A 27,268-nucleotide genomic window follows, 5' to 3' on the forward strand; every position below is an offset into this window, starting at 1 on the left:
CTCACCATGTTCTCAGAGCCAATGACGAACAGAGAGGAGCCGGGGGAAGTTCAGGGAAGAACACTTGCCTCTGTACTAGGGACTACTGCTTCCGAGTTAAGCAGGCTTCGTTGCAGACGAAATTGATGCTCCCCAAGTTTAGTTACCTTGTTCAAGGTCACCCAGCTAGCATGTGGTGGAGGCCTTTCAGTCAAAATAGAACACTCTTGGAGTGGCTGATTCACCAAATAAGACACAGCTTTGAGTCTTCTGGGATAGGGAAGGATATAGTTAACATTGTGGCATCTTCTGTCTTCACATTCAACAGTTCTAACGTTGGGCAGTGCCGTCCTTCTAGAGAGCATTTAGGAATCTCTGGTACCCGATGCAGGGGTGGGTTGTGCTTCTGGCTGTGAGTGCCTTAGAGGTCAGGGATGCTAAGACATGCTGCAATGCTGAAGACATTTCTACACAGCAAAGTATCATCTGTCCCAAGATGCAAATAGTTTCCTGTTGAATAACACTATAGGCTCCTTGCAAGTTCACAAGGTAGAAGTGGTAAAATTAACTCCCTTTGGCATGAAGTCAGAGTAAGAGATGCAGTGACTCCTCAAAAGGGCAGTATAAATGGTAGAGTGGGCTTTCCCCGTAAGTGGTCTGAGGTGACCAAGAAGTTCAAATCTTCATGTTCACTTTAAGAACACTCGTGAAACCGTCCAGGCCATTAAGGGTATGCACATCCGAAAAGCCACCAAGTATCTGAAGGATGTCACTTTACAGAAGCAATGTGTGCCATTCCGTCATTACAATGGTGGAGTTGGTAGGTGTGCCCAGGCCAAACAGTGGGGATGGATGCAGGGTCAGTGGCCCAAAGAGTGCTGAATTTTTACTGCACATGCTCAAAAATGCAGAGAGTAATGCTGAACTTAGATGCAGATTCTCTGGTCATTGAGCACATCCAGGTGAACAAAGCCCCCAAGGTGCCCCGCAGGATTTACAGAGCTCATGGTCGGTTCAACCCATACATGAGCTCTCCCTGCCACACTGAGATGATCCTTACTGAAAAGGAACAGATTGTTCCTAAACCAGAAGAGGAGGTTGCACAGAAGAAAAAGATATCCCAGAAGAAACAAAAATTTACGGTCTGGGAATAAATGCTGCAAAAAAATAAATGCAAAGTTTTTTTAAAAAAAAGGTAGAGCACTTAAAAAGTTCAGACTTTGTACAGGGAACAGGCCACGCTGGCTGGACTGTTTTTTTTTTTTCGGTCTGGCCCATGTTGCCAACATACTCACTAAAGCCCTATGAAATCTCTTATAAGGTCACAGATGGACCAGACTCTACCATTTACTAACTAGGTAACCTGGAACAAGTTACTTAACTTCTCTGAACTTCAGTTTTTTTGTAAAAGAGGGAATAATAATTAACTCGTTAAGACTGTGAGGATTAAACAAGATGTCTGAATGTGCCTGGTGGTGTCTAGACAGCGCTAAGCGTCCTGTTAAGTGATGACGATGACGTTTGTCTCACTGTTAGCACGAAATGACACACTTGGGATATGCTCCTCAGCTAACGGCTTTTGGACAATGATACTCCCAGTAAGGAAGTGTATATCCCGCCAAGACATTCATCTGGCCAAAGTCTTAGATGAAATCTTTTCACCCAGTTGCTACCCCTCTAGATCTCTTGGAACCACCCACCCCCCGCAAAACAAAAGACAAGTTTAATGGAACAAGTGGTTAAATTTCAACTTGAAAAACTGAAAACCTTTAACACACTATATTTGAAAGTTGCATGCTAATACACTAACATTCATTATTAGTTTAAACACACTACAAAGGTAGTAATGAAAAATAATTTCTTCTCATGGCTAACTATGGAGGAAATAGAGCCCATTAATACTTAAACAACAGTGAAGTACCCAACAGAGAGTAGAGCTGATAATCCAGAAGCTTAACAGGTACACAGGATATGCAACTACTTGGTTATAATTGAAATCAGATTAAACAGACTATTTAGCTACATACCACATATTCCTAGTTATGCACGATAGAGCCAAACAAAGTCACTCTCATCCTCCCTGGAACAGCAAAGGAAAAGTGTTTTGAACGTTCAAGGAGAAGCCATCATATAAGCCCTTCTTGAATTCTCTCTATACAATCCTTTCTTCTTGCCAATTCCTCTATTTTTTGTGTGAATTTATTGTGTATTTCCAGAGTTCAGTGGTTGTATACCTGGGGTGGAGAGAGCTGAAAGTAACTGCTACTTGGCCAATAGGTAAGAATTAGAGTCCAGATTCAGTTCACTGGTAGTCTCGCTCACAATGCAACAGCCCTCCATTTAAAAAAAAATTACTAACAGGATGCTTACTAAGGAGACAGAATTGGAGTACGCCACACTTGAGATCATTTGCTATATCTCAAACTAAAAAAAAAGGGACCTCTGTGGACCAATGCCTAGGATTCAGAAAATGCTTAACTATACAAGATAATTCTTTAAAGGGCAGTTTTTAGATAGGATTTTACTCTTTAGCAAGTGTATAATAAAGAAAAAGTTTATGTTTAGGAATACCCATTAGGGATTTTTTTCCAGAGTTACCTCAACATGAAGGGTACATTCTTTAAATAACCAATAGAAAAGAACTTGCACAATAGAGACATCATGTTTGCTTTCTAAAAATTTCATTGAATCTTGACACAACGGCCTAGCTTTTGGGTAACACAAAGGATGCCAATCTTGAAAGCAAAATGGAAGACATCTTCTGACGAGGAAAATGTTCAGCTCTGAGCTTCCCAATGCAGTTAGCATTCCACGTGAACTCAACAGGAAGAGGTAAAATATTCTCTACTGCAGAGCCCTGAGCATAGCTGTGGTCTACCTCTTCACCTCCTGTTCTCAGGGTTCTTGCTCTGTCAGGCACAGTTTAGCCAGTGCACGGTGAGGCGTGTCTCTCTACTCGAGGGCTTCCAGAATATAGTCCAGCCACCTTGCTCTCTGGGTCACATGTAGTCCTGAAGCATGTACCATGTAATGGAAAGTCAAGTTTCAAGAATTAAAAATGGAGTCAGTCACAATCCGGAGTGCTGTGAGGGAAGCAATAGGGCATTCAAACAAAAGATTAATAAAAACAATGTCTACAAAGTTCATGGCAGGGCTTGAAGATGAAAATCAAAATTTCAACCATGAAAGGGGTTCACCAACACCCAGGGGCTGGGCTGCCTGCTTGAAGTGGGAGCTGACATGGAAATCCAATTCTTTTGAGGATCTATACATCGTAATTAGCAAAATACATGAAAGAACAAAACACATCAATTCCTTTCCTTTGAAAATGGCTCTAAAGAGAGAGTGAGGCTAGAATCCTTCTTCCATGGTCCTGCCTATTCAGCCATCCAGAGCTTGAAGGTCCTGTCATATGAGCAAGTGGCTATGAGCTGCCCGTTGGAAGAAATGTCTAGGCCCATCACTTTGCCTTCGTGGCCAGCCAGAGTCTTCAGTGGCGACCAGCCTGGGTGGGTCCAGATCTTGGCTGTGTTATCATAGGCACCAGTAAGCAAGAAATTCCCATGGATAGCTACAAAAGAAAAGGGGAGTTGCTTCAGGAATTCAAGTACTCAGAAGAGCATAAGAAAATAAAAGACCCCAAATCTGCTAGAACATACTATTTTGAAAAAGAAGGTATCTACATTCAGAAAAACTCAACACTCTGACCTGTATTCCTACTAGACCTCTACGAAAAAGACAACTACAGGCAGACTTAGGGAAACAAATAACATTATTAAGGTCTTTTGGCTCTTTCCCTGATAGACAACCTATTCAGAATAATATTAAGGATTCAGTGCTTGGACCTTCCATGGAAAAAAAAAAATGAAGCAAAACATTCATGGAAGTTTTCTTTACTTCCTAGGAACAAGACGCAGGCTGTGTCATAGCTCTGTCTGAAAGTGTGGTGGAGGGAAGGAGATTATAATTTTCTCCTTCAATAGAGGCCAAATTCTCTCCTGTTCCACTTCCAAGTCTTAACACCCGGACTGCATTCCTCAAAAGTGCAATTTGTCTGTCTTGTAATTAGGCCTACAACAGGAGGAAAGCTTACGCTCAAACTTGACACCAGTCACTAAGTTCTGGTGGGCAGGAATGGTATAGACACAACGCCGCTGTCGAAGGTCCCACACTTTGCAGGTGTTGTCACCACTGCCAGTTGCAACGTGGTAGCTGTGGATCAGATGTAGTACTGAAGTTAGAAACAAAGAGTACTTTCTGACCAATAACCCTCTCCACCCCTCACTCAGTGAGCTTATTTACCCATTGGGGGAGAAATTTATTCCATAGATTTCCTTCAGGTGACCTTCTAGGAACATGATGCAACGTCCTGTACGCAGGTCCCAAACTCGACCAAATGCATCCAGTCCCCTGACAAAATAATTTATGAATGAACATTTTGAATACAGTTCTCTGTGGAAGCAAGTATACTTAAGAGGTGAGACTACTGAGCTGCCCCCGCTACGTGGAAGAAGCCTTACCCAGTGCCAGCCAAAGAGCCATCTTGATGGAAGGCAATGTCATACACACCCATGCTGTGGCCTTCCTGATGCAGGATTTCCTCTTGAGCCTCCAAATCCCATAAGCGCCATGAACGGTCATAGCTAAAAAAGTCAAACTAACGATTAACCAGCAGATGTTCAGTTTCTACAATGTATAAAGTGCTATAAACAGCTGTAGCTCAAGTTATGTTTCTGAAACTACTCATACAACCATATTAACAAACTCTTTTCTGGCATAAACAATGTCTCAACAACTAAGCATATCTGTCTTGGGTGCTAACTGGGAAACCATGGTTCCTATAAACCTACTTCAGTAGCTATTTTATTTTATATTTATTTATTTATTTATTTAAAAACATTTATTTATTTATTTATTGGCTGCGCTGGGTCTTCATTGTTGCACACAGGCTTTCTCTAGCTGCAGCGAGCGGGGGCTACTCTTCGTTGTGGTGAGCGGGCTTCTCATTGTGGTGGCTTCTCTTGTTGTGGAGCACAGGCTTTAGGTGCGAGGCCTTCAGTAGTTGTGGCACGCGGGCTCAGTAGTTGTGGCTCGTGGGCTCTAGAGCGCAGGGTCAGTAGTTGTGGCACACGGGCTTAGCTGCTCCGCGGCATGTGGGATCTTCCCGGACCAGGGATCAAACTCGTGTCCCCTGCATTGGCAGGTGGATTCTTAACCAGTGCGCCACCAGGGAAGTCCCTTCAGTGGTTGTTTTAAAAACAGAATTCCTTTGAATGGCCCAGCAAAGATTCTGTTGCCTTCTTTCTTCCCTTATTTCACTGTTATGTCCTTCCATTCATTGAGTATTTATGTCCTAAACTGAATGTTGGGCATATAAAAATCAATCACAAACAAATAGATCAATAGAATAGAAAAGAGAGTATAGAAATAGGCCCACATATACATGGTCAAATGATTTTCAATGAGGCCATCAAAGCAATTTCAATAGTGAAAGTCTCCTCCATAAATGATGGTAGAACTGTAATACATATGGAAATAAAGACAAAACAAACAAACAAAAACCCCTCAATAATAAAAATGGGCAAAGCACCTGGACCCTGAACAAAAGAGAATATACAAATAGTCAATAAGCATATGACAAACTACTCAACACCAATAGTCATCAGAGTAAAAAAAATTGAAACCATAAGATTTTACTACATATTTGCTAAACTTAGCAAAATGATAAGATTGATTAATGACAAATGTTGGCAAGGATGTGGAAAAAACCAGAACTCCAGAATTCTGGGAATGTAAAATGGCACCAACACTATGGAAAACCACTTGGAAGTTTAAAAAAACTTACATATACATCTACCCTATAACCTTGCAATTACATTCCTAGGTATTTATTCAAGACAAAGGAAGGAAAAACACATCCACTAAAAGCATTGTACAAGAGTATTTATAGCAGCTTTATTCTGACTAGCCAAAAGCTGGAAACAGCCGAAGTGTCCATCAGTAGGAGAATGAATAAACAAACTGTGGCAGAGTTACACAACTGAATACTTCTCAGCAATAAGAAGGAATTACTGATACATGCAACGACATGAATGAATCTTAAAAATGTTATGCTGAGTAAAAGAAGCCAAACAAAAAGAAGCCATATGAACAAAAATGAGTTCATAGACTATGAATAGATAGAATTAATTTATGGTGACAGAAATCAGGCCAGTGATTGCTCTGGAACAGGGAGTTGACTGGGAAAGGGCATAAGGGAACTTTCTGGGGTGATGCAAATGTTCTCTCTATTGACTAGTCTATGGCTATGAGCATAACTGATGCCGTCTTGGGCCTGTACAGTTCTTCCTGTCCTTCTGCTGACCCTACCCAGAACTATACTGTGTGGTAAGTCACTTTCCTATAGTCAAGGGCTTTGTAGTTAATAGATATTGTTTAATAATCATTAGGATCAGGTGGCCTCTATGCTCTGTCAGTCCTCCAACAATGATGAAGACCTTTGCTGATATATTCCCATCACCCACCCATTCTTCACTTAGGAATGTACTTCCTGTTTCCAAACACGTACCCCCATACCTTAGGTTAACTATAAAATTGCCTCAATGGTCTCTTGGGGGTGCAGAGTGCTGCTGTGAATGCTTCTGGATTGCTGCCTGCCAGATCCCACCCTGTGAGTAAGTGACCCTATAATAAACGGATCCATTGGCTATATGGAGCTGCTGGCCGTGTTTTTCAATCTCAAGATGGCTTCTCAGTTTGGTGGGCACCTTCTGTTCCCTTGGACCTCCAACAACAGGGATGTGGGCCACATGAGTCTATACATTTGTCAAGACTGACTGAATTACACACTTAAATCCATTCCATTGCATGTAAATTGTATCTCAAAAAATTCTTTAACAGATTCTGGCCTCATTGAATTTGTAGAACCAGAAAAGGAGACTGATTTGTAAGCAGAGAAATTACACTGTATAGCAAAAAAAAAAAAACCAAAACACCTCTAGTATTGGCCAAGAAAGGGAAGAAAGAGGGAAGAACTCTAGTTTTCTGGGAGTCAGTGACTCTGAAATTTCAGATTAACTGCAATTTAAAATCAAATTTGCTTAGCCCTAACTATGTCATATATTCTTTTCTGATTCTGATTTATTGAAGTCCAAGAAAATCTCTTGAAGATCTCTGCTCTAAAAACTTACTTGGCAGTTTAGCCATAAAAGGTTAACAAGATGCCACAGGCCTGTATGGATAGAACAATAAGAGGATGGCTTACCAGGTGGTACCTAAGAAACGTCCTGATGGATGCCACATTACACGGGCCACACGCACTGTATGGCCTTCAATATCTGCCACTGGTTCATCACTGAAAAGGAATCAAATGTATGTAAGTAAACTATTTTACAATCCTGTAAATACTCATTGAATTTATTAACTGTTGAGCACATATACACCCAATTCTGCATGGTTTGACAGGCCAAATTGTAACTAAACCTGTAATTTGTTAAACTTTTAGGGCTAATGATAATTTAACTCACTTCCCAAGGTTATTATAAAAGCTCTGGGACTATTTCATGTGCCCACGGGGCAAAAATGCTCTTCAATACACACTGTCTATTTCAATTCACTATGTTAATAAACTCTTAATGCTATATCATTTGCTTAGAGAAAATTAAAGATATTTCAGCCTGACAAGCAAAATAAGCTCTCTGCACCAAAGGAGCATTGAGATTCTAGAAAGAAAACATACTTTGATCGAGATGCAAGGCTATATCAAAAAGTTTTGGTGCAAGTGGATTACAGATAAATTTATCTCAAACTTCAGCTTGTCCAAGGATCCACATGAAGAAAGGAACTCTCAAACAGAGGCTTAGTTTCCTTTTGGTGGCCATTAAATTCTACTACCAGCAACGACAGAAAGAAAGTCTGAACACCAGCAAGAGGAAATAAACATGAACCCTAAAGAGGGCAATTAAAAAGGGAACTTTGTCAATGGGCATACACAGAACTAATGAAAGCGCTAGGGGAACAAATATTGCTATGTATTACCAAAGCCAATTAAAACTTGCTGTGCTCACAGGTAAGATCTTGTCTGGAAAAGAGTGGAGACACTAATTAGCTCCTCACAAAATCCTGGAACAAAAGCCTCATGTGCTTTCCCAAAGAAAGAAAACTAAGCAACTGAATTCAGATGTCTTTTAGGCAAACAAAGTGCTTCCAAAAATTTCTTGGAAAACAATAATCACAAACACATTAAAAAAAAAAAAACTGTTGTAATTGGAAAACGTAGTCTAGGTAAAGGATGATGCTATTGGGAGTAGACATCACTTCCTTGGCAATACTGCCAGACAGAACCTCCTTCCTCTCCCCTGTGGTTGTTTGCTAAGAACCAATGCGCTGTCTAGACTATTATTTTTAGTCAAGCTACCAAATAGTGCATTTCTCCAATGTCAATCTATTGCATGGGAGATATAATAGATCCTTCCAGAATAGCTGGAGCCAGGAAACAGTGGCTACTGTTAGAGGCAAAAATCAAGGTACAAAGTTAACAAAGAAGGGAACCTGACACAACTCCTCTGGTGAGAAAAGGTCTAAGAAAAAAATCCTCCATTCTATTTTCACACAAGTTACCTTGACTCAGAGCATCTCTGGGGTTAAATGCTAGATTTTTAAGTCTCAAGGGCCAACCAATCAACTATTTACTTTAGCGATTGCAGTGTGGACAGAGGGTAATATTCACCTGTCAAGGCTCCAAAGCTTCACAGAACCATCAGCAGCACAAGAGGCCAGATTGACATCTTTTTGGTCCAAGGAGACAGTGGATTTTGGATGGAATACAATTGCTCCCACATTTGTGTTATGGCCTGAAGGAGTGTAAGAGATGAAAATTAAAGGGGTCCTGCTCCCTTATAACTTAAGTGTAAATACATACATGACAAATATTATATATACACATATCAGAGGACATGTGGACCTAGAGAGTATTAAAGTAGCTATTCAACTACTAAAAAGTTGAACTATTTTAACATAAATTGCATTAAAAAAAGCTAAACACACAAAAAAATGTTTCTTGGTTTAGAGATTGTAAATGCCAGAGTGGGGCTGGACATGAGAGGAAAGTGGTAAGCGTATGAAGTCATTATCATCCAGCCCTGCAGTCAGAGAAAACCAAACCAAGTCAAATCAAATCAAGAATTAATCTGTGTGTACTGGGTCTGAGTGTCAGGCAGAGTTTTAGAGTTGTTTTGCTTGACAGAGTTCACAGTGAGAAAAAGACTGAGATTTAGACAAGATTCTGACTCACCTCGAAGAGTATGGAGGAGGTTGCAATCAGGAACAGACCAGAGCTTGCAAAGCCCACTCCTAACAAACACAAAGGAAAGCATCTCAGCCAGGGTTGGTCTGGGAAGGAAAAGGTACCTTGGTAACATTACTAAAGGACAATCTCTCTCACCACCCCCCTCCCAAAATGTTACAGTGGCAGACACAAAAAGAAACAGAAAAGGCTTATCGTTTGAAGGGTTAGAGAAGAAAGCTACACCCAGGTCTCATGCAAACAGAGGCCTCTACTGGACTGTAAATATTATAGCACAAGCTGCTCTTCTCCTTAACTTTTGGATCAATTTCTGAGGGAAGGTAGGACAAATTAAACTATCTAACATTAATACTAATAATGATACTATCTTCTTAAATACGAATAGCATTTTGCTGCTTACTAAGTACTTTAATTTTTTTTTTTTTTGGCAGCACTGTGAAGCATGCGGGATCTTACTTCCCCAACCAGGGATCGAACGCATGCCCCCTGAAGTGGAAGCACGGACTCTTAACCACTGGACTGCCAGGGAAGTCCCCAAAGTACTTAAATTTTTAAAAAAATGTTTTTACTTTGGAAAATTTCCAACAAATTACTTTCATATCTATCATCAAATGGTCCTTATAACAGACCTCTGAGGTACATATAAGGCAGGAATGATCGTTTCTACTTTATTATTTTTTTTCTTATTTTATTTTTATTTTATTTTTTGTAATTATTTTTTTTTAATTGCAGTATAGTTGATTTACAACGTTGTGTTAGTTTCTGTTGTACAGCAAAGTGAGTCAGTTATACACATACTCATTTCTACTTTATAATGAAGGTAACTGAGGCTTGGTGGAGAGGTGGAGGGATCTGTGTAGGTCCCTGGCTTTCTCCTGAACCACAGTCTCAATTTCTGCCTAGTCAAGTAGTTCTTGTGCGTACAATACAAGCGAGTTTCCCCTTCACTAGATGACAATGTTCCTCAAGAACAACTAAGTAACTAAATAGAACAAAACAACAAAGTTATCACATCCTAAGAGTTTTCTGCATATGTGGTGAGTAGAAAACAAAATGAAGATAAAAACAATAATTCAAGTTTACTGAGTCCTTACCACATACCAGGCACTATCAAGGCAACATGTTTACAAACATTATCTCACCTTACTTTACAGATGACAAAAGTGAAGCTTACAGAGATTAAGTATCTTGCCTAGGTCACATAACCAAAAAAGAAAAGTTATATCAAGGTGTGTATACTAGTCTATAAGCTCACTATCTGATCCAAAATGATGCTAATGCCAAGAATATGACTGACATGTCATGGGTCTCTGGGGTACCTTGTGAACAGTAAGAACTGCTAATTGAAGGCTATATTGTAAACTACAGTGGGTAACTCCTAGCATCTCTAGTTTGGTGTGATCATGAGAAGCAGAGGCAAATGGTATTGAAATGGCCTTCTAAGACAAATACTGATTTTTTCCCCTGAACCCCATTTAAAAAAAAAATGTCACTGTAAAATGGGACTTACCAACAAGCTGTGGCCAGCATTTTGGAATTGGGACTAAAGTGACAGTAGGAGATAGGCCGATCATCCCCAATCTGACTGCAGAAATTATTCAAAGACTTAAAAAAAGACAAACAAGGGATCATTAACAGGCTAACCCAAGACTTTCTTGGCTTTTCCACCATAAAAACAAAAACAAAAACCATTCCAGTTTTAACCCTCCCCAAGAATCTTCTACCACCTTTTTGTTGTTGCTGTTAGGAGACACTTTTACAAATGAATGAAGTCAAGGCTTATCTGGAACTCCAGCATGCTGTCTTCTACAGTCTTAGTAACACTAGCTTCTATGTCAGCTAAATACAAAAAGGAAGGCCATGGCGAGATCTAAAGTACAGTCTGACATATTAAAAGGGAGAATTAAAGAGTAGACCGATAGGCCTCTACATAGTACAAAGCACAGTAGGTTCCCTGCCACCTTAACTGATGGTTCCTCCCAAATAGCAACAGTGTAAGCAGAGAGGAATAAGTATAGCTGCCTTTACTTGCTAGAGGTGGGCCAAAGTAGAGCATCTATTAAATATTTAAGAATCTTTAAGATATTAGACAATTATATATATGAAAGCATCTTATATATATAAGATGAGAGCATCTTACCCGGAGAGATTTGTGCAGTTCTTGCATCTGGGAGGTTCTCGTTGTCTCAGGAATCTCTTTATGAAGACGGGCCTCTTCCAAACGTTTCATTGCCCTGTGACACAGAAATAACATTATTAACCCTGAGCAAATGGGTTCAAAACAAAGGTCCATACAAGTCTCTTTACCACTCAATTTCAATTAATAACCACAGTCATTATAAAGCACCTCCTCAGTCCTTGAGAGGAAATAAGAAAAAGTATGTTTCTTCCTCCTTCTCGAGGCTCTCCTTACCTGGGCAGTGAGTAATTAGCAATCCACAGTCTAGCAACCTTCAGGCTGTTTGGTCCTTCATGGTACCAGGTTTGCTGATACTGAAAGTTAAATTAAGAGCAGAAATGTCAAGTCTGAAGCATTCTTGCCCCTTTCACAGCTGTCAATTCCCTATTGTTAACTGCCCAGAAAAAAGATGAATTAGTTCAGTAATAGGATGAAATCAGGTATATGTGCTTTCTCTTGTGTCTCTTTCTATGAACTCTTATTGGATAGTTTCTGGTTACTTGTTAAAAGTGACACCAGGAATGCTATGGTTCTTTCCTGAATGGGGAACTCACTTATCTCCATTTATACCTACAAAGGAACCACAAACTATTGCCAACAACTATTCCGGAACAGTAGAGTCTCCAACTCCCCCTGTTCCCCATCCCACAGAAAACAGAAAATGAAAGAACTACCCCCTTGTTTCCTGCATGTTTATACTATGAAACCAAAGACACATTTTACCTCTTCTTTGGACTTCTTTGATTTCTCATCATCTTTTCTGGTCTTTTTTAAGGCATCAGTACCGACCACTGAAAGGATATTTCTTAACCTGTAACAAAAAAGATTAGAATTTAAACAGAGTTAAGACTGTGAAAAGTATACCTAAGAAGGCAGCAAGCCTGCCCTACTCTCTCACCATTCAAATCCCAAGCAACCTCCTTTAAGGGCCAAGTTGTGATGCCTAAACTTCCAGTGTGATTTCTCTCACTCAGTAGTCTTTATCTGAAGATTCCCTAAATTGAACTAAAAGCAATTACCCTGTTAAACTTAGAGTCAACTAGCCCCAACACCGCTACCACTCGGGCTGTGGATACAGACAACCTTCACTCAATGCCACAATGTGCTGGATACTGCTCAGGTGCTAAGTATAAAAAATGACCAAGAAACAGTCCTTGATTTCAAGTAGCATAGTGAGGGGTGAGGCAGTGGGGGGTGGACAGGACATACAGAAAATCGGGGAACTAGAGTACATTCCATTAAGTATTATGACAGTGGTAAGTGCATGGTGCTAAGGGAATCATAAAAGGAGTAAACAACCTAGGCTTGGAGGGAATCAGGGAAGGCTTCATGGAGAAGATGTTACCTGAACTGAGACCTCAAGTAACCAAGTCAATGGGTCAAGAATGGGAAAGGACAGTTGAAGCAGAGGGTTCAACAAATGTAAAGGTCTGGAGGCAAGAAAAGCATGTTGAACTTGGAATCACAACAATTCAGTATGGCTGGAGCACAGAGTACTGGGAAAGGGTTGGTGAGAGATAAGGCTGCAAATCTAAGCAGGGGCCAGGTCACAAAGAGCTCCTAATGCCATGGTAAGGAGGGTTTACATTTGAGAAAGACCCCTGGAAAAGTATGGAGAATGGACTGAAGAGGGAAGAACAAAGGCATACTATTGTATCCCCTGAGTCTTATGGACTGAATCAAGACAGTGGCAGTGGGGACTCAAGACATTCATTTAAGGGACACAATAAGACAGACGTTGCTGGTGAAGAAGACAAACAATAAACAGTAGAAGTAAACCTCTGAAAGGCTATTAAGAAAGTATGTTACTTTCTTAATAATGGCAGGACTTACTTTACAAGGGGTCAGGTGTTAGGAAAGGCTTTTTTGAGGAGGCGGCATTTATTCTGAAACCAAAAGAATAAAAAAGCTCTAAAAGGCAAGAGAGGGGGACAAAAAGAGAAAAATTCAGTGGATAGACAGCAAAAGAGCTTGAGTATCCCAGGAGGACCATTACGGCTGCTAAGTCTAGTAAACTGGGGAAGAGTGGCACAAGGCAAGGATGAAGAGCATGATTAGGAGCTTTGTACTCTAAGTTTAATAAGAAGACTCTGTAGGGGGCTTCCCTGGTGGCGCAGCGGTTGGGAGTCCGCCTGCTAATGTGGGGGACATGCGTTCAAGCCCGGGAGGATACCACGTGCTGCGGAGCAACTGGGCCTGTGCACCACAACTACTGAGCCTGTGTGCCACAGCTGCTGAGGCCTGAGAGCCTGGAGCCCGTGCTCCGCAGCGGGAGGCCACCGCGATGAGGGGCCCATGCGCTGCGATGAAGAGTCGTCCCCGCTTGTCGCAACTAGAGAAAGCCCGCACACAGCAATGATAGATCCAACACGGTGAAAAATAAAATAAAAAAAAATAAATTAAAAAAAAAAGAAGACTGTAGGATTTTAAGCAAACAATTAACACAACACATTTGAGGTTATTACAACAGTCTAAATGTGAAAGCAATGGAGGTAGAGAAAAGAGGAAACACTGGAGGTACATTTCACAAGTAGAAGAGACAAGATTTTGCTGATGGGTTACACAGAAGGTGAGCAGGTTTTCAACTGAAAACTGTGTGAATGGTACTGTTATTTGCAAGGAGAACTGGAAAATAGATGAGTTCAATTTAGACATGTCAAATTTGAGTACCTATAGAATATCTAGGTTACAGAGACCTGGGAGTCATCAGAATATATATACACAGAGTAAACCATGACATGGGAATGGATTTGATCACTCAGGGTTAGTGCAGGATAAGGGCAAAAAACAGCACTTTAAAACAGGAAAAAAAGAGGCTTAGAAGAATTAGCTAGAGAAACAGGAGGAAAACCAGGATGATTTGGTCTTCTGAGAGCCAAGGAAACGGAGTGTTTGAAGGAGGGAATCAGTGGCAGTGTACTAGGGCTATTCTTGATAACGATGAGTTGATGACCTTAATTAAGAGCAATTTCAATGTGGTAGTGGTCGATCAGTTTGCAGTAGGTTGAAGAGTAAATGAGCGGTAAGGGCTTTAAGAGAGTAAATATAATGAGTGAGGAATAGCTGAGCCCCAAGTCCTAAAGAAGCAGGTAGGCAGGCCAGGTCTGCATAACTGCATAGGACTAGCCTGTCACCAAGAGATTTTGTAACTTCAAAATCACAAGAGGAGCATTATATGAGGACAGTGCCTTTTTGCAGTAACACCCAAAAAACACTTATCATTATGTCTTACGTTAATGACAAAGAATGCGTTTGTTGTTTAAATTTTCAGAGTTCAGTGACAAATGTTTACCCAACTCACAACTCCATAATGAGGAGAGGAAGGGAGGGAATGTGTTAACATCTTCTTCATAGTTTATAAAGAAAAATTAATAGTGGAGTAAAAACTGGCCTAAGACTTAAATTATGGGCTAAAACGTATTAATGCAACCTAATAAGATATTCTGTCAACATTACCTGAGACATTCTATTAAAGTTTTAGCTACGAATTCCAACTGAACTGGAACCCTGTGATTAAAAAAGAAGAGAGTAGATACTTAGAAAGGGCACCTTTCTCTTCTTTCAGCAGGACCCTCTCCAAAAAGTGTGATGGGTTCCCCCAAGGCCCTAAGGCAAGCCTTGACCTCTGAGTCATCTGTGGAAACATTGATTTGCCGGGCTCGCTTCCGCCTCTCAAACTCAGCTAACACCTCGGCCTGTCGCTCACTGATGTGGTCTTCAATTTCAAACACTTCTCCTGTAAAAAGAACCGGCAACATCAGCATAATCACCAGATCTTCCTCAAGTAGGGAGAAAGAAATAATTTCATTTTTTTTCTTTTTAATTTAATTTATTTTTGGCTGTGTTGGGTCTTTGTTGCTGTGCACGGGCTTCTCATCACAGTGGCTTCTCTTGTTGCGGAGAACAGGCTCTAGGCGTGTGGGCTTCAGTAGTTGCATCAGGCAGGCTCAGTAGCTGCAGCACGCGGACTCTAGAGCACAGGCTGAGCAGCTGTGGTGCACGGGCTTAGTTGCTCCGAGGCATGTGGGATCTTCCCGGACCAGGGATCCAACCCGTGTCCCCTGCATTGGCAGGTGGATTCTTTTTTTTTTTTTTTTTTTAACATCTTTATTGGGGTATAATTACTTTACAATGGTGTGTTAGTTTCTGCTTTATAACAAAGTGAATCAGTTATACATATACATATGTTCCCATATCTCTTCCCTCTTGCGTCTCCCTCCCTCCCACCCTCCCTATCCCACCCCTCCAGGCTGTCACAAAGCACCAAGCCAATATCCCTGTGCCATGCGGCTGCTTCCCACTAGCTATGGCAGGTGGATTCTTAACCACTGCACCACCAGGGAAGCCCAGAAATAATTTGTTACATTTGGAGTCTATATGCCTCTAGGGAAAGTTAACTGTTTAATCTACTACAAACTTTACAGTTTCTCAGTTTATTAAAGTATGCCAGGGTTTCCCTGGTGGCTCAGTGGTTAAGAATCCACCTGCCAGGTGGATTAAAGTATGCCAGGACCTCCTTGGTGGCATGGTGGTTAAGAATCTGCCTGCCAATGCAGGGGACACAGGTTCGATCCCTGGTCCGGGAAGATCCCACATGCCTCGGAGCAACTAAGCTCACGAGCCACAACTACTGAGCCTGCACTCTAGAGCCCACGAGCCACAACTACTGAACCCATGCACCTAGAGCCCATGCTCTGCAACGAGAAGCCACCACAATGAGAAGCCCGCACACTGCAACGAAGAGTAGCTCCCACTCCCCGCAACTAGAGAAAGTCTGCGTGCAGCAAAGAAGACCCAAACAGCCAAAAAATAATTAATTAATTAAAAATAAATAAAGTATGCCAAACACAGAAAACTAAACGAGGTTTTAAAAGGCAGGAAAATAGTTGAAGCCATCTTGTTTCATTTGGCAAATTTACATAAACACATAGCTTGCATGAGACAATAAGAGTATGGAGCATCTTTAACAAATAAGTTATGTACACTTTCTATCCATGATAAAATAGAAACATTATTTTAACAACTGCCAAAGCTACTCTCTGAAATAGTCTCAGTATAGGGACACTAATTGGAAATAATTACCATGAAAATGATATTCTTTGTAAGGTTTTTTGGATAATCTATCAGCTAGTTTTAAAACTCACACCAAATACAAGCATTTCGATGAAAAAGGAAAAGTATAGTAGTGATGCAGTTATGTTTAAAATAACATAAAAGGTTTAAAAAGTCACTACAGTCATGTGTATAGAAAAGAAAATGTATGGGAGGATCCATGAGAAACTTGACAGAAGCCCTATCTGCAGAGAACTCTTTTTATACCCTTCTGTACTCTCTGAATTTCTCATGACAAACATAAATAATTTTATTTCAAAAATATAGTGGACCACTAGTTACTGACACGAAAAAATATCCTCAACAGTATACAGAATGACAAATGCAGGTTACAAAACAATTTGCTTATCACGGTTTCATTTATGGAAAAAAACTTGTATTTTGATTTCTTTCAAAATAAAAATGGCTACTACTTTTATAATCTAAAAGAGGTATTTCATTTTGGGTGAAAAATAATTGGAAAACTAAAAAAGCAAGAATATTATAAACCACAGTAGCTCCAAACCAATGCCACAACTATGCTAGATCTCCGTAAGACAAATGGAATCAACTTGAATCCAAATACACAATGAATAAATTCCTAGTAAAATTACTAACAATTCATAGAAGAAAAACTGTATAAAAGGTTTTAAGAAAAAGGTTCTCCAGATGATACTAAGTGGAGTGGGCAGAGTATGGCCTTAAGATAGATGCAAGTTTAATATTTGAAAGTTTTTGACACTAAACTAGTGATATCTAAGTTTAGGAAGGTAATCATTACAGATAATTTGAGCACCAAAGGTAAAGACGGACTCACAGTTTGCATCTTACCAGAGGTTATGTTAATGTTCCCTGCTTCAATTCCTGCTTTAAGTCCTTCTTTTCCCAAAATCCCAGATTCTCCTTTGGCCAGGCGCTCCCTCTCCTTCTCTTCCAAACTTCCATAATAGATGTGTGGTTTCTTCACAACAGGAGCGACTAAGTCATCAGATGCCTTAGTTTTGGTTGCCTGCTAAATCAAAGACCTGGATTAACCTAAAACTTAATCTTAAGCAATTTACTAGACCTTCCAGAAGGATGACGCTTATCCAGAGCTTCAATCCTATTTCTTCTCTAAAGAAAACACAAATTGGACACCAGTTAAGATGTGTCTTCCCTGATTTGGACGTGGTCTGGGGGTGATTCCAGTCTCTCGGTCACTTAACTTTTGCAGATAGGAAGAGACAGATAAAACTAGTGAATTTCTCTTGGTGATTTTTCTATCAAAGGCGTGCTTTGGAACATGTTTACTTCATTCAGTTCCAAGTGCAATCTCTTCCTGGGTTTTACGAAACTTCCAGGGTTTCTGCTCATCACAGGCGATATCAAGGATAACTGAAATAACCAACGCGATGGTAAGGGCGACAAGTTACAAAGTTACTGTTTATACATTTCAAACGTTTTCAGACGTGGGGCAGTAGATAGGAAGTTAGGAGGCCTCATTACAATTAAGAGGTCTGACATTGTCATAAATCTTGGCCAAGACACTACTCCCTTCCAGAACTCCGTTTCTGAACCAGACGGAGAAGGTATTTACATTTCGGGGTTGTAGCGAGAGCTGAAAATGAGCTAAAATACGAAAGCACTCAGGGATCATGAAAACGCTGCTCCGCTCTCTAAGACCAGACCGAGTCTGAGGAGATCTTTCCTCCTCAGCCCTCCACCGCCGCAGCCTGTTCCCTAACGGCCCTGTTCCGCAGGGACCCCCAACCCTCCGCGCTCCCTGCCAGAGTGAGCTGAGACCTGTACCGCGGAGGAAGCTCGTGAGGAGGCCATGCTGGGCTCCGGAGCCGCGAAGCCCCACCGAAAGCCGAACTCTACGTTTCAGACCATCCACCGCGCGCCCAGCAAGGCGGAATTACGACACCTACCGGAAGTGGGCCGCGGGCGGACGCAGCGTCCTGGGCGGCGTGAAGCATGATGGGAATCGTAGTAGGAAAGAGTCTGGGCGCGTCGAGTGGTTTGTTCCGTGGAGCCTCCGAGAAAAGCACGCGAAGGACAGGGTTCTGCGAGGAGAGAGACTCAGAGCAGTCTGGGAATTGTAGTCCAGTTGGCTTAGCCGGAGATTCGGGGTGAGCGCCGAGGTTCCGGGAAGGGGCTGAACAGGTCTGAAAAGAGGTAGGTGCGGCGAGTCGCGCGGCTACGGACGGAACTCGGGGAGTGAATAGACGGCTTCCGGGGCCTGCTGTCGCTCCGGGTCCTGCGAGGGACTTTAAGTCCTACTGGAGCGAAGGACCGTGTTGCCATGGAAACCTTCGCTCTGGACCAGCGAGTGCGGCCTTGGAGCTGCGGGGGTGCTATTCTCTTCCGCTGTCAGGAAGTTCTCTCGGCGGTTTCTTCTGAGCTGGCTGGGTTTTCGGTGGATTTGGGCAGTGGCGAGAGAATAAGTTCGAAGAGCCCTCTAGCGCCAAAGGAAAATAAAGACCTGGCGGAGGAGCCAAGGCCTGATTTTGCTGTCTTCAGCCCGGTTTATCTTACTCGGAGTGAAATGATGAATGTGAGGCGTCAGGTAAACTGCACGCCAGCAACTCTGCACAGCCCCGTGTGCGCTGGGTGCTGGGGCATCAGAGATGGACAAGACAAGGTTTTGTCCCCGTGTCGGGGGTGGAGATGGTCAAAATATTGGTGTTTCCCGAGCTGGACAGAGCCCCTTACCCTCCCCGAGGACAATTACAATAATAATGCCTGTTTATTGAGCGTTTACTAAATGCCAGGTTATGTTACAGGAATTTACGCTGCAATACGACATTCAGTCCATACAACAATAGAGTACAGGTACAGACGAGGAAACCATGATCTAGTGAAAGGTGAAGCTGATGGTCCAAGATCAGTGGCGATGGGATTAGAATCTGTGCCCTCTGCCCTTTCACCTCCGGAACAAGCACTTTTACCCATTACTCTATACTGCTCCCTAGTGGCTATCTTTTCATAGTTTGCAGAAAAGTTAAAATGTATCAGTTTTTTCTTTTCCCTTTTTAAAAATAATTAATTATTTTTTGGCTGCGTTGGGTCTTCGTTGCTGCGCGGGCTTTCTCTAGTTGCGGCGAGCAGGGCCTACTTTTCGTTGTGGTGCGTGGGCCACATTCATTGAGGTGGCTTCTCTTGTTGCGGAGCTCAGGCTCTAGGCGCGTGGGCTTCAGTTGTTGTGACACGTGGGCTCAGTAGTTGTGGCGCACAGGTTTAGTTGCTCCGCGGCATGTGGGATCTTCCCGGACCAGGGATCGAACCTGTGTCCCCTGCATTGGCAGGCAGATTCTTAACCACGGCACCACGAGGGAAGTCCCTGTTTTTTCTTTTAAGCAATCTCCCCCCTTGGAACTTTGGTTTCCTCTACCTTTTGTCTACTTTGGAATCAAGATAGTATCTGTATCAATTTACATTCCCCACCAACAGTGCAGCACTATTAAAATAGCCAGGACACGGAAACAACCTAAATGTCCATCGACAGATGAATGGATAAAGAAGATGTTGTAAATATATATAATGGAATATTACTCGGCCATAAAAAGAAATGAAATTGGGTCATTTGTAGAGATGTGGATGGACCTAGAGTCTGTCATACAGAGTGAAGTAAGTCAGAAAGAGAAAAACAAATAGCGTATATTAACGCATATATGTGGAATCTAGAAAAATGGTACAGATGAACCTATTTGCAGGGCAAGAATAGAAAGGCAAACGTAGAGAACGGACGTGTGGACATGGCGGGGAAGGAGAGGGTGGGATGAATTGGGAGATTAGGTTTGACATAAATACACTACCATGTATAAAATAGATAGCTAGTGGGAACCTGCTGTATAGCACAGGGAGCTCAGTTCCGTGCTCTGTGATGGCCTAGTTGGGTGGATGGGGGGGAGGGAGGTCTAAGAGGGAGGGGATGTGTGTATGCGAATGGCTGAGTCACTTCGGGCAGAAACTAACACAACATTGTAAAGCAATTATACTCCAATAAAAAAATAATAAAAGAAGAAAAAGATAGTATCTGATTTAGTACAAAGCAATTTGAAATGTAATATGCCATTGTTTCATGTTGATAACATCACTTGTATCTGTCCCAAGCTTCGTGGTAGGAGGAGACATTTCTTCCTTTGTATACTTCACAGTCCCTAGCTATATCCTAGATACATGTAATAATAATTTATATCTGTACATATTTTAAAGGAGGCTTCACTTACATCATTTTCATTTAATCCTCACCATGTGACCTATACATAATTTTCCCAGGAGGCTGACTTTTGTTTTTGGTTGCTCTGCTGCGGCATGCGGGATCTTAGTTCCCTGGAGAGGGATCAGACCCGTGCCCCCTTCAGCAGAAGAAGAGTGTAGCCAGTTTATTCAACAGAACATTTAATGGCTGGTTATTGCAGACATTCTCTACTGGACGCTGTGAGAATATAAAGATGATGCCATCAACAGCTTTTAAACTCAGTTGGGGAGTTTTATTTTCTTCTAAAAAAAACCCAGCTCTTCTTTTTTTTTTTTTTAAAGCATAAGCATTACTTTGGGTTTTCAGATTCTAGAGTGTTCTCTTGAGCTTCTGTGCATACTTGTTCTCTCTGCCTGGGATGCCTTTAATCCTCTCTGCCTGCCCTTCACAAGGCAACTAAGACATCATCTCCTCCAGGAAGTCTTCCACGTCCCTGTTCACCCCACTGGATTGTGTGTCTGTGTGATGCCATTGCATTACCCTCATCAGAGTTCTAATTACGGTATGCTGCAATTTTCCATTTATGTGTTTGTTTTCCCCACAGACTGTGACTATGCCTCTTAACTCTGTAGCTGGAGCATAAGAACTGTTTGTTTCATGAATGACCTATCCATTTAGGACCTATTTAGACCCTGAGGATAACCCTGTGAATTGGTGAGTTAGAGGGAGTTTTCATAAGACTTAGTAAACTGATTTTAGCATTCGGGAGTGATCACAGATCTCTCATAATTCCCACATACTGTTGATCAAATTTAATGGTTTGTATACTCTCCTACTAACTGTACCGAATTAAAATGTGATATTTTAACTTTATTCTCTTAGCTAAAATATTTCTTTGTGAATGGAGCATGAGATTAAAGTGATTGTTGCCTAGAATCCTCTTTTACAGGCAGCTTGCTATTTTAAGTTCTGGAAGAAAGAGCTTTTGAGAATTACAGAGTGGTGGATCTCCATCACGTAATAAAAATGTAATAATGATACACGTAAAGACTTAGAAGTCAATGTGTGAATCCAAATGAGTCTTTTGTATCGCCATTCGTTTTAGTGTGCCTGCTTACAAATTGAACATATTTGTAGCTGAGATTTATCCCTTCCAATTTTTCCTCCTCTCTGCCATTTTTAACAGCTGATAGTTCACTGGGTCTGTCCCTTAATGTTGGTTTCATTATGCTGAGACGAAAACCAACCCGTCTGGAGCTGAAGCTTGATGACATTGAGGAGTTTGAAAGCATTCGAAAGGACCTGGAGGTAAGAGTGCAACTTTCAAACCGTTAGGAATATTTAAAACAATAACTCTAACTTTTGGACTCCAGATTCTTATACCAACAGCTTATTCGAAATCTCTATTTGGATGCTTTACAGGCATCTTAAACATAATGTATTAGTTTCCTGTGGCTGCTGTAACAAATTACCACAAACTTGGTGGTTTAAAGCAACAGATATTTATGCTTTCACAGTTCTGTAGGCCAGAAATCTGAAATTGGTATCACTGATCCAAAATCAGGATGTCAGCAGGACCACGCTCCATCCAGAGGCTCTAGGGAAGAATCTATTCCTTGACTATTGCAGTATTTGGTGGCTGCTGGCATTCCTTGACTTGTGGCCATATCACTCCAGTGTCTGCCTCCGTGATCACACTGCCTTCTCCTCTTCTGTCTGTGAAGTCTCCCTCTGCCCCCTCTTATAAGGATACCTGTGTTCGCATTAAGGGCCCACCCAGATAATCCAGGATAATGTCCACATCACAGCATCCTTAATTTAATGACATCTGCAAAGACCCTTTTCACATACAGGGCAACAATTACAGTATCCAAGGATTAGGACCTGATAGCTTTGGAGGTCATTATTCAGCATACTATACTTAACATGTTAAAACAAAAAACTCTTGATTTCTTCCTCAAACGAGTTTCACCTCAGAGTTCCCTATGTCAGTATCTAAGTAGTTGCTCAAGCCAGAAACCTAAGAGTCAATCTTGAGTTCTCCCTTTCCCTCACCTTTTATATTCAATCTGTCCATAAATCCTTCGGCTCTACCTCCAGAATATTTCTAGAATCTACCCATACCTTTTCATCTCCACCATTAGAACCCTAGTCCAAATAACCATCAACTAACTCTGTACAATTTCAGTAGCATCCCAAGTTGTCTCTCTACTTCCATTTTTTTTTTTTTTTTCGGTACGCGGGCCTCTCACTGTCATGGCCTCTCCCGTTGCGGAGCACCGGGTCCGGACGCGCAGGCTCAGCGGCCATGGCTCATGGGCCCAGCCGCTGCGCGGCATGCGGGATCTTCCCGGACCGGGGTACAAACCTGTGTCCCCTGCATCGGCAGGCAGACCCCCAACCACTGCGCAACCAGGGAAGGCCCCCAATATGTATTTTTAAGTATAGCCTTACGCCACGGTATTAGATGTCCATTGATAAGACTTAAATTCTTTTTTTGGCCTTCAGAATAAAGTCCAAATTCCTTAGGATGGCATGTAAGGCCCTTTGTGATCTGGTCCTTGGTCATCTCTCCACTTTATCTTCCACTGCTGAGCTATCTTTAATCTCACTGCCTATGCACACTCTGCTCTTTTCTTGAAGTGCCCTTTATGGTTCAAAACTTCAATTGTAATGAGTCTCATAAAGTGTTAGTCTTATACCAAACTTTGACTCTGCAGAGTCAGCTCACTATTGAGTTACTTTTTTTTTTAATTGAAGTAATTTTTATGACTGAGTAGTATTCCATTGTGTGTATGTGTGTGTGTGTGTATATATATATACACCACATTTTCTTTTTTTTTTTTGCGGTACGCGGGCCTCTCACTGTTGTGGCCTCTCCCGTTGCGGAGCACAGGCTCCGGATGCACAGCCTCAGCGGCCATGGCTCACGGGCACAGCCACTCCACGGCATGTGGGATCCTCCCAGACCGGGGCACGAACCCGTGTCCCCTGCCTCGGCAGGCGGACTCTCAACCACTGCACCACCAGGGAAGCCCTAAACACCACATTTTCTTTATCCATTCATCTGTCAAGGGACACTTACGTTTCCATATGTTGGCTATTGTAAATAATGCTGCGATAAACATGGTGGTGCACTTACCCTTTTGAATTAGTGTTTTCTTTGGATATATACCCAGGAGTGGAATTGCTGGATTATATGGTAGTTCTACTCTTTATTTTTTGAGAAACCTCCATACAATTTTCCACAGTGGCTGCACCAGTTTACATTCTCACCAACAGTGTGTGAAGATTTCCTTTTCTCCATATCCTCTCCAACACTCATTATTTCTTGTCTTTTTGATAATAGCCATTCTAATGGGCATGAGGTGATATTTCATTGTGGTTTTGATTTGCATTTCCCTGATAATTAGTGATGTTGAACATCTTTTCATATGCCTGTTGTCCATCTGTATGTCTTCTTTGGAAAAATGGTTATTCAGATTCTTGGGTTGTCTGTTTTTTTGCTGTTGAGTTGTATGAGTTCTTTATATATTTTGGGTATTAGCCCTTATCAGATAAATTGTTTGCAAATATCTTTTCCCATTTGATAGGCTGTCTTTTCATTTTGTTGATGGTTTCCTTTGCTGAGCAGAAGCTTTTTAGTTTGATATAGTCCCATTTGTTTATTTTTGCTTTTGTTTCCCTTGCCTGAGGAGACATACTCAGAAAGATACTGCTAAGACCAATGTCAAATAGCATACTGCCTATGTTTTCTTCTAGGAGTTTTATGGTTTCAGGTCTTACATTCAAGTCTTTAATCCATTTTGAGTTAATTTTTGTGTATGGTGTAAGATAGCGGTCTAGCTTCATTGTTTTGCATGTGGCTGTTCAGTTTTCTCAACAGCATTTATTGAAGAGACTGTCCTTTCTCCATTGTATGTTCTTTGCTACTTTGTCATAAATCTATTATCCATATGTGTGAGGGTTTATTTCTGGGCTCTTAGTTCTGTTCCATTGATCTGTGTGTCTCTTTTTCTGCTAATACTGTGCTGTTTTGATTACTGTGGCTTTGTAGTAGAATTTGAAATCAGGGAGTGTGATACCTCCAGCTTTGGTTTTTTTTTTCCAAGATTGCTTTGGCTACTCGGGGTTTTCTGTGGTCCCATACAAATTTTAGGAATTTTTGTTCTATTTCTGTGAAAAATGTTGTTGGGATTTTGATGGAGATTGCATTGAATCTGTAGATTGCTTTAGGTAGTTATAGACATTTTAACTGTTAATTCTTCCTATCCATGAGCATGGAATACCTTTTCATTCTTTTGTATCTTCTTCAGTTTCTTTCAACAATATCTCATAGTTTTAAGTGTACAGGTCTTTTCACCTTCTTAAATTTATTTCTTGGTATACGTTTATTCCTAGGTATTTTTGTTGTTTTTAGTCTTTCTACTAAAGGCAGTTATCCAATGGGTTTCACCCATTTTAGAGCAACTTAGGAGAGAGGGATAGTTTTTGCCCTGCACTAAAATAAAAACAGTAGAAAACTGGTATTTTATTTGTTACTGAAATTAGTTTGATTACATTTTGATGACTCTGGTTTTTTTTTTTGGCTGCGTTGGTCTTCGTTGCTGCGCACGGGCTTTCTCTAGCTGCGGCAAGCGGGGGCTCCTCTTTCTTGCGTGCACGGGCTTCTCATTGTCATGGCTTCTCTTGTTGCGGAGCATGGGCTCTGGGCGCATGGGCTTCAGTAGTTGTGGCACGTGGGCTCAGTAGTTGTGGCTCACGGGCTCTAGAGCGCAGGCTCAGTAGTTGTGGCGCATGGGCTTAGTTGCTCCGTGGCATGTGGGATCTTCCCGGACCAGGGCTTGAACCTGTGTCCCCTGCATTGGCAGGCGGATTCTTAACTGCTGAGCCACCAGGGAAGCCCTGACTCTGGATTTTGAAACAGTCAGCAGTTGTTCATAGTGGGAAGCCTTTTAAATGATTTCATTCTACTTGGATATTCTGACTTTCTCATGGCTTATAAGATGAAACGATATCATCCTGTGCCTTTTAGAACTTGTTTTCACAAAGGTGTTTGGGGAGAACTTTCTAATGTTATTTATTGGGTAATGTAGCCTAGAGAGTAACTCAGGAAGGTCATTATGTTTGTATATATATAAAAAGTAATACCTCACTTATTCACTATAATGCTTTGACACTGGCATTTAAATGCTCACAGTTCAGCAGTAAGTGGTGAAGAATAGCAGTGATTCCAGAGATTAGTTTAGTGGAGCTATTCTTCTGGTAAGGAACTCTCAGGTAGTGGTAGTTGTGGGGTGTTAGTTTTTCTCTTTGAAAATGATCAAACTGAGACACAGACTTTGTGAATTCTGCAGTTACTTGTGGCTTAAGAGCCAAACCTTTTATCTGAAAACAAAATGAATTTCCCAAATCAGGCCTCATGATAAGATAGCACAAAACCTTCTTTTCCTGCGTTACATTTAATCTCATGGTGTCAGCTGAGCTGTTAATTTCTGGTGGTTATTGTTTTACTGGTCGCTTTATTTTTCCATCTCTTGTATGGACTTCCTTCTGTCATAGCCCTGATCACCCTGTGTTGTAATGGTCTATTTACCTGTTTCCCTGTTAAACTGTGACATCCTGGAGGGTAGGGGTTACATCTTTTATCGCTATATCCGTGTATCCCCCTTGTGCCCCTAACCATCTAAACCTAGGATTTCAGTTTATTGTTCTGTAGACCCAAACCCTATCCTTTACCCTGTGCCTAATACATGGTAGATGCTAAATAAATGTTTGTTAATGAATAGAATATTGCCTTAATACTAAAACTTTTATACTTTCAGACCCGTAAGAAACAAAAGGAAGATGTGGATGTTGTAGGAGGCAGTGATGGAGAAGGTGCCATTGGGCTCGGCAGTGACCCCAAGGGCAGGGAACAAATGATTAATGATCGAATTGGTTATAAACCCCAACCCAAGCCCAACAATCGTTCATCTCAATTTGGAAGTTTTGAATTTTAGAGGTGGATTATCTTGTGTGCCAGAGCCCTGGAATGGAGTAAAATGATGGCAGAAATACAAACAAGATTTAGAGAATTGAGTGCTTGCAGTCAAGCCGAATATTTTACGTCCTGCAGAGAGAGATACTTCTGCATGAGATTGCTGATGCTTAACTTTCACTTGGAAAGCTGAAATTCAAGCTCTGGTTTGTCTCTGGAAAATCTGACTCGATAAAACTTGTCTGATTTTTGTTTTTAAAAATAAATATATTTTTGGAAAAGTGTGCGACATCCTTAATGAAGTATAATAGCACCGTTAAATTGCTACATTTTTCCCATCTTTATTAAAAGACCCTAAACAGAACACTTCCAGTTGATCCCTGTCACTGATTTTTAACTCGTTTATTCAACAAGTATTTATTGAGAGTGCCAGGTACCATTCTAGGCACTTGGTAACATCAGTGAACAAATCAAAGATCCCTGCCCTTGTGGAGATTAGATTCTCATGATTTTGTATAAGCTTGATCAAGTTGTGGATTTCCAGTATCTTTA

At 41.3% G+C, this 27,268-nt stretch overlaps 2 protein-coding genes across 9 annotated transcripts; one reads left to right on the top strand and one right to left on the bottom strand.

Moving 5' to 3' along the window:
• Window positions 1-1,718: 1,718 nt before the first annotated feature.
• PRPF4 (pre-mRNA splicing tri-snRNP complex factor PRPF4) lies at window positions 1,719-18,475 on the bottom strand. Of its 5 annotated transcripts, none has more exons than XM_067743610.1 (14): window positions 18,342-18,475; window positions 17,385-17,565; window positions 15,012-15,198; window positions 12,186-12,273; window positions 11,697-11,776; window positions 11,424-11,517; window positions 10,794-10,888; window positions 9,272-9,330; window positions 8,708-8,831; window positions 7,244-7,333; window positions 4,500-4,622; window positions 4,282-4,389; window positions 4,073-4,191; window positions 2,644-3,550 (listed from the first exon to the last, which is right to left on the bottom strand). In XM_067743610.1, exons 1-14 carry the CDS (start codon window positions 18,366-18,368, stop codon window positions 3,357-3,359), a joined length of 1,569 nt encoding a protein of 522 aa, XP_067599711.1. In that variant the 5' UTR covers window positions 18,369-18,475; the 3' UTR covers window positions 2,644-3,356. The 5 variants fall into 5 exon arrangements, with proteins under 5 accessions (XP_067599713.1, XP_067599711.1, XP_067599712.1 ...); XM_067743611.1 differs by having other exon boundaries at window positions 17,385-17,562; window positions 18,342-18,474; XM_067743609.1 differs by having other exon boundaries at window positions 17,385-17,562; window positions 18,336-18,456.
• A 39-nt stretch (window positions 18,476-18,514) lies between these two features.
• CDC26 (cell division cycle 26) lies at window positions 18,515-26,997 on the top strand. 4 transcript variants are annotated; one of them, XM_067743629.1, is made up of 4 exons: window positions 18,515-18,664; window positions 21,341-21,450; window positions 21,923-22,044; window positions 26,562-26,997. In XM_067743629.1, exons 3-4 carry the CDS (start codon window positions 21,964-21,966, stop codon window positions 26,736-26,738), a joined length of 258 nt encoding a protein of 85 aa, XP_067599730.1. In that variant the 5' UTR covers window positions 18,515-18,664; window positions 21,341-21,450; window positions 21,923-21,963; the 3' UTR covers window positions 26,739-26,997. The 4 variants fall into 4 exon arrangements, 3 of the variants coding, with proteins under 3 accessions (XP_067599730.1, XP_067599731.1, XP_067599729.1); XM_067743628.1 differs by having other exon boundaries at window positions 18,517-18,710; XM_067743630.1 differs by lacking the exon at window positions 21,341-21,450 and having other exon boundaries at window positions 18,516-18,710.
• Window positions 26,998-27,268: the final 271 nt, after the last annotated feature.

The sequence above is a fragment of the Pseudorca crassidens genome, chromosome 7 (assembly GCF_039906515.1).
Source record: "Pseudorca crassidens isolate mPseCra1 chromosome 7, mPseCra1.hap1, whole genome shotgun sequence".
NCBI lineage: Eukaryota > Metazoa > Chordata > Mammalia > Artiodactyla > Delphinidae > Pseudorca > Pseudorca crassidens.

Bases quoted from the DNA above. Each gene is read 5' to 3' on its own strand.
- PRPF4 (XM_067743608.1), bottom strand. From the start codon at position 18,368: ATGGCCTCCTCACGAGCTTCCTCCGCGGTACAG. The intron at 12,274-15,011 runs GTGCCCTTTCTA...TTTTTGTTACAG, and splicing joins CCTGCTGAAAGAAGAGAAAG to GTTAAGAAATATCCTTTCAG. The intron at 8,832-9,271 runs GTGAGTCAGAAT...ACACTCCTTCAG, and splicing joins CCTCCTCCATACTCTTCGAG to GCCATAACACAAATGTGGGA.
- CDC26 (XM_067743629.1), top strand. From the start codon at position 21,964: ATGCTGAGACGAAAACCAACCCGTCTGGAGCTGAAGCTTGATGACATT. The intron at 22,045-26,561 runs GTAAGAGTGCAA...TTATACTTTCAG, and splicing joins GCATTCGAAAGGACCTGGAG to ACCCGTAAGAAACAAAAGGA.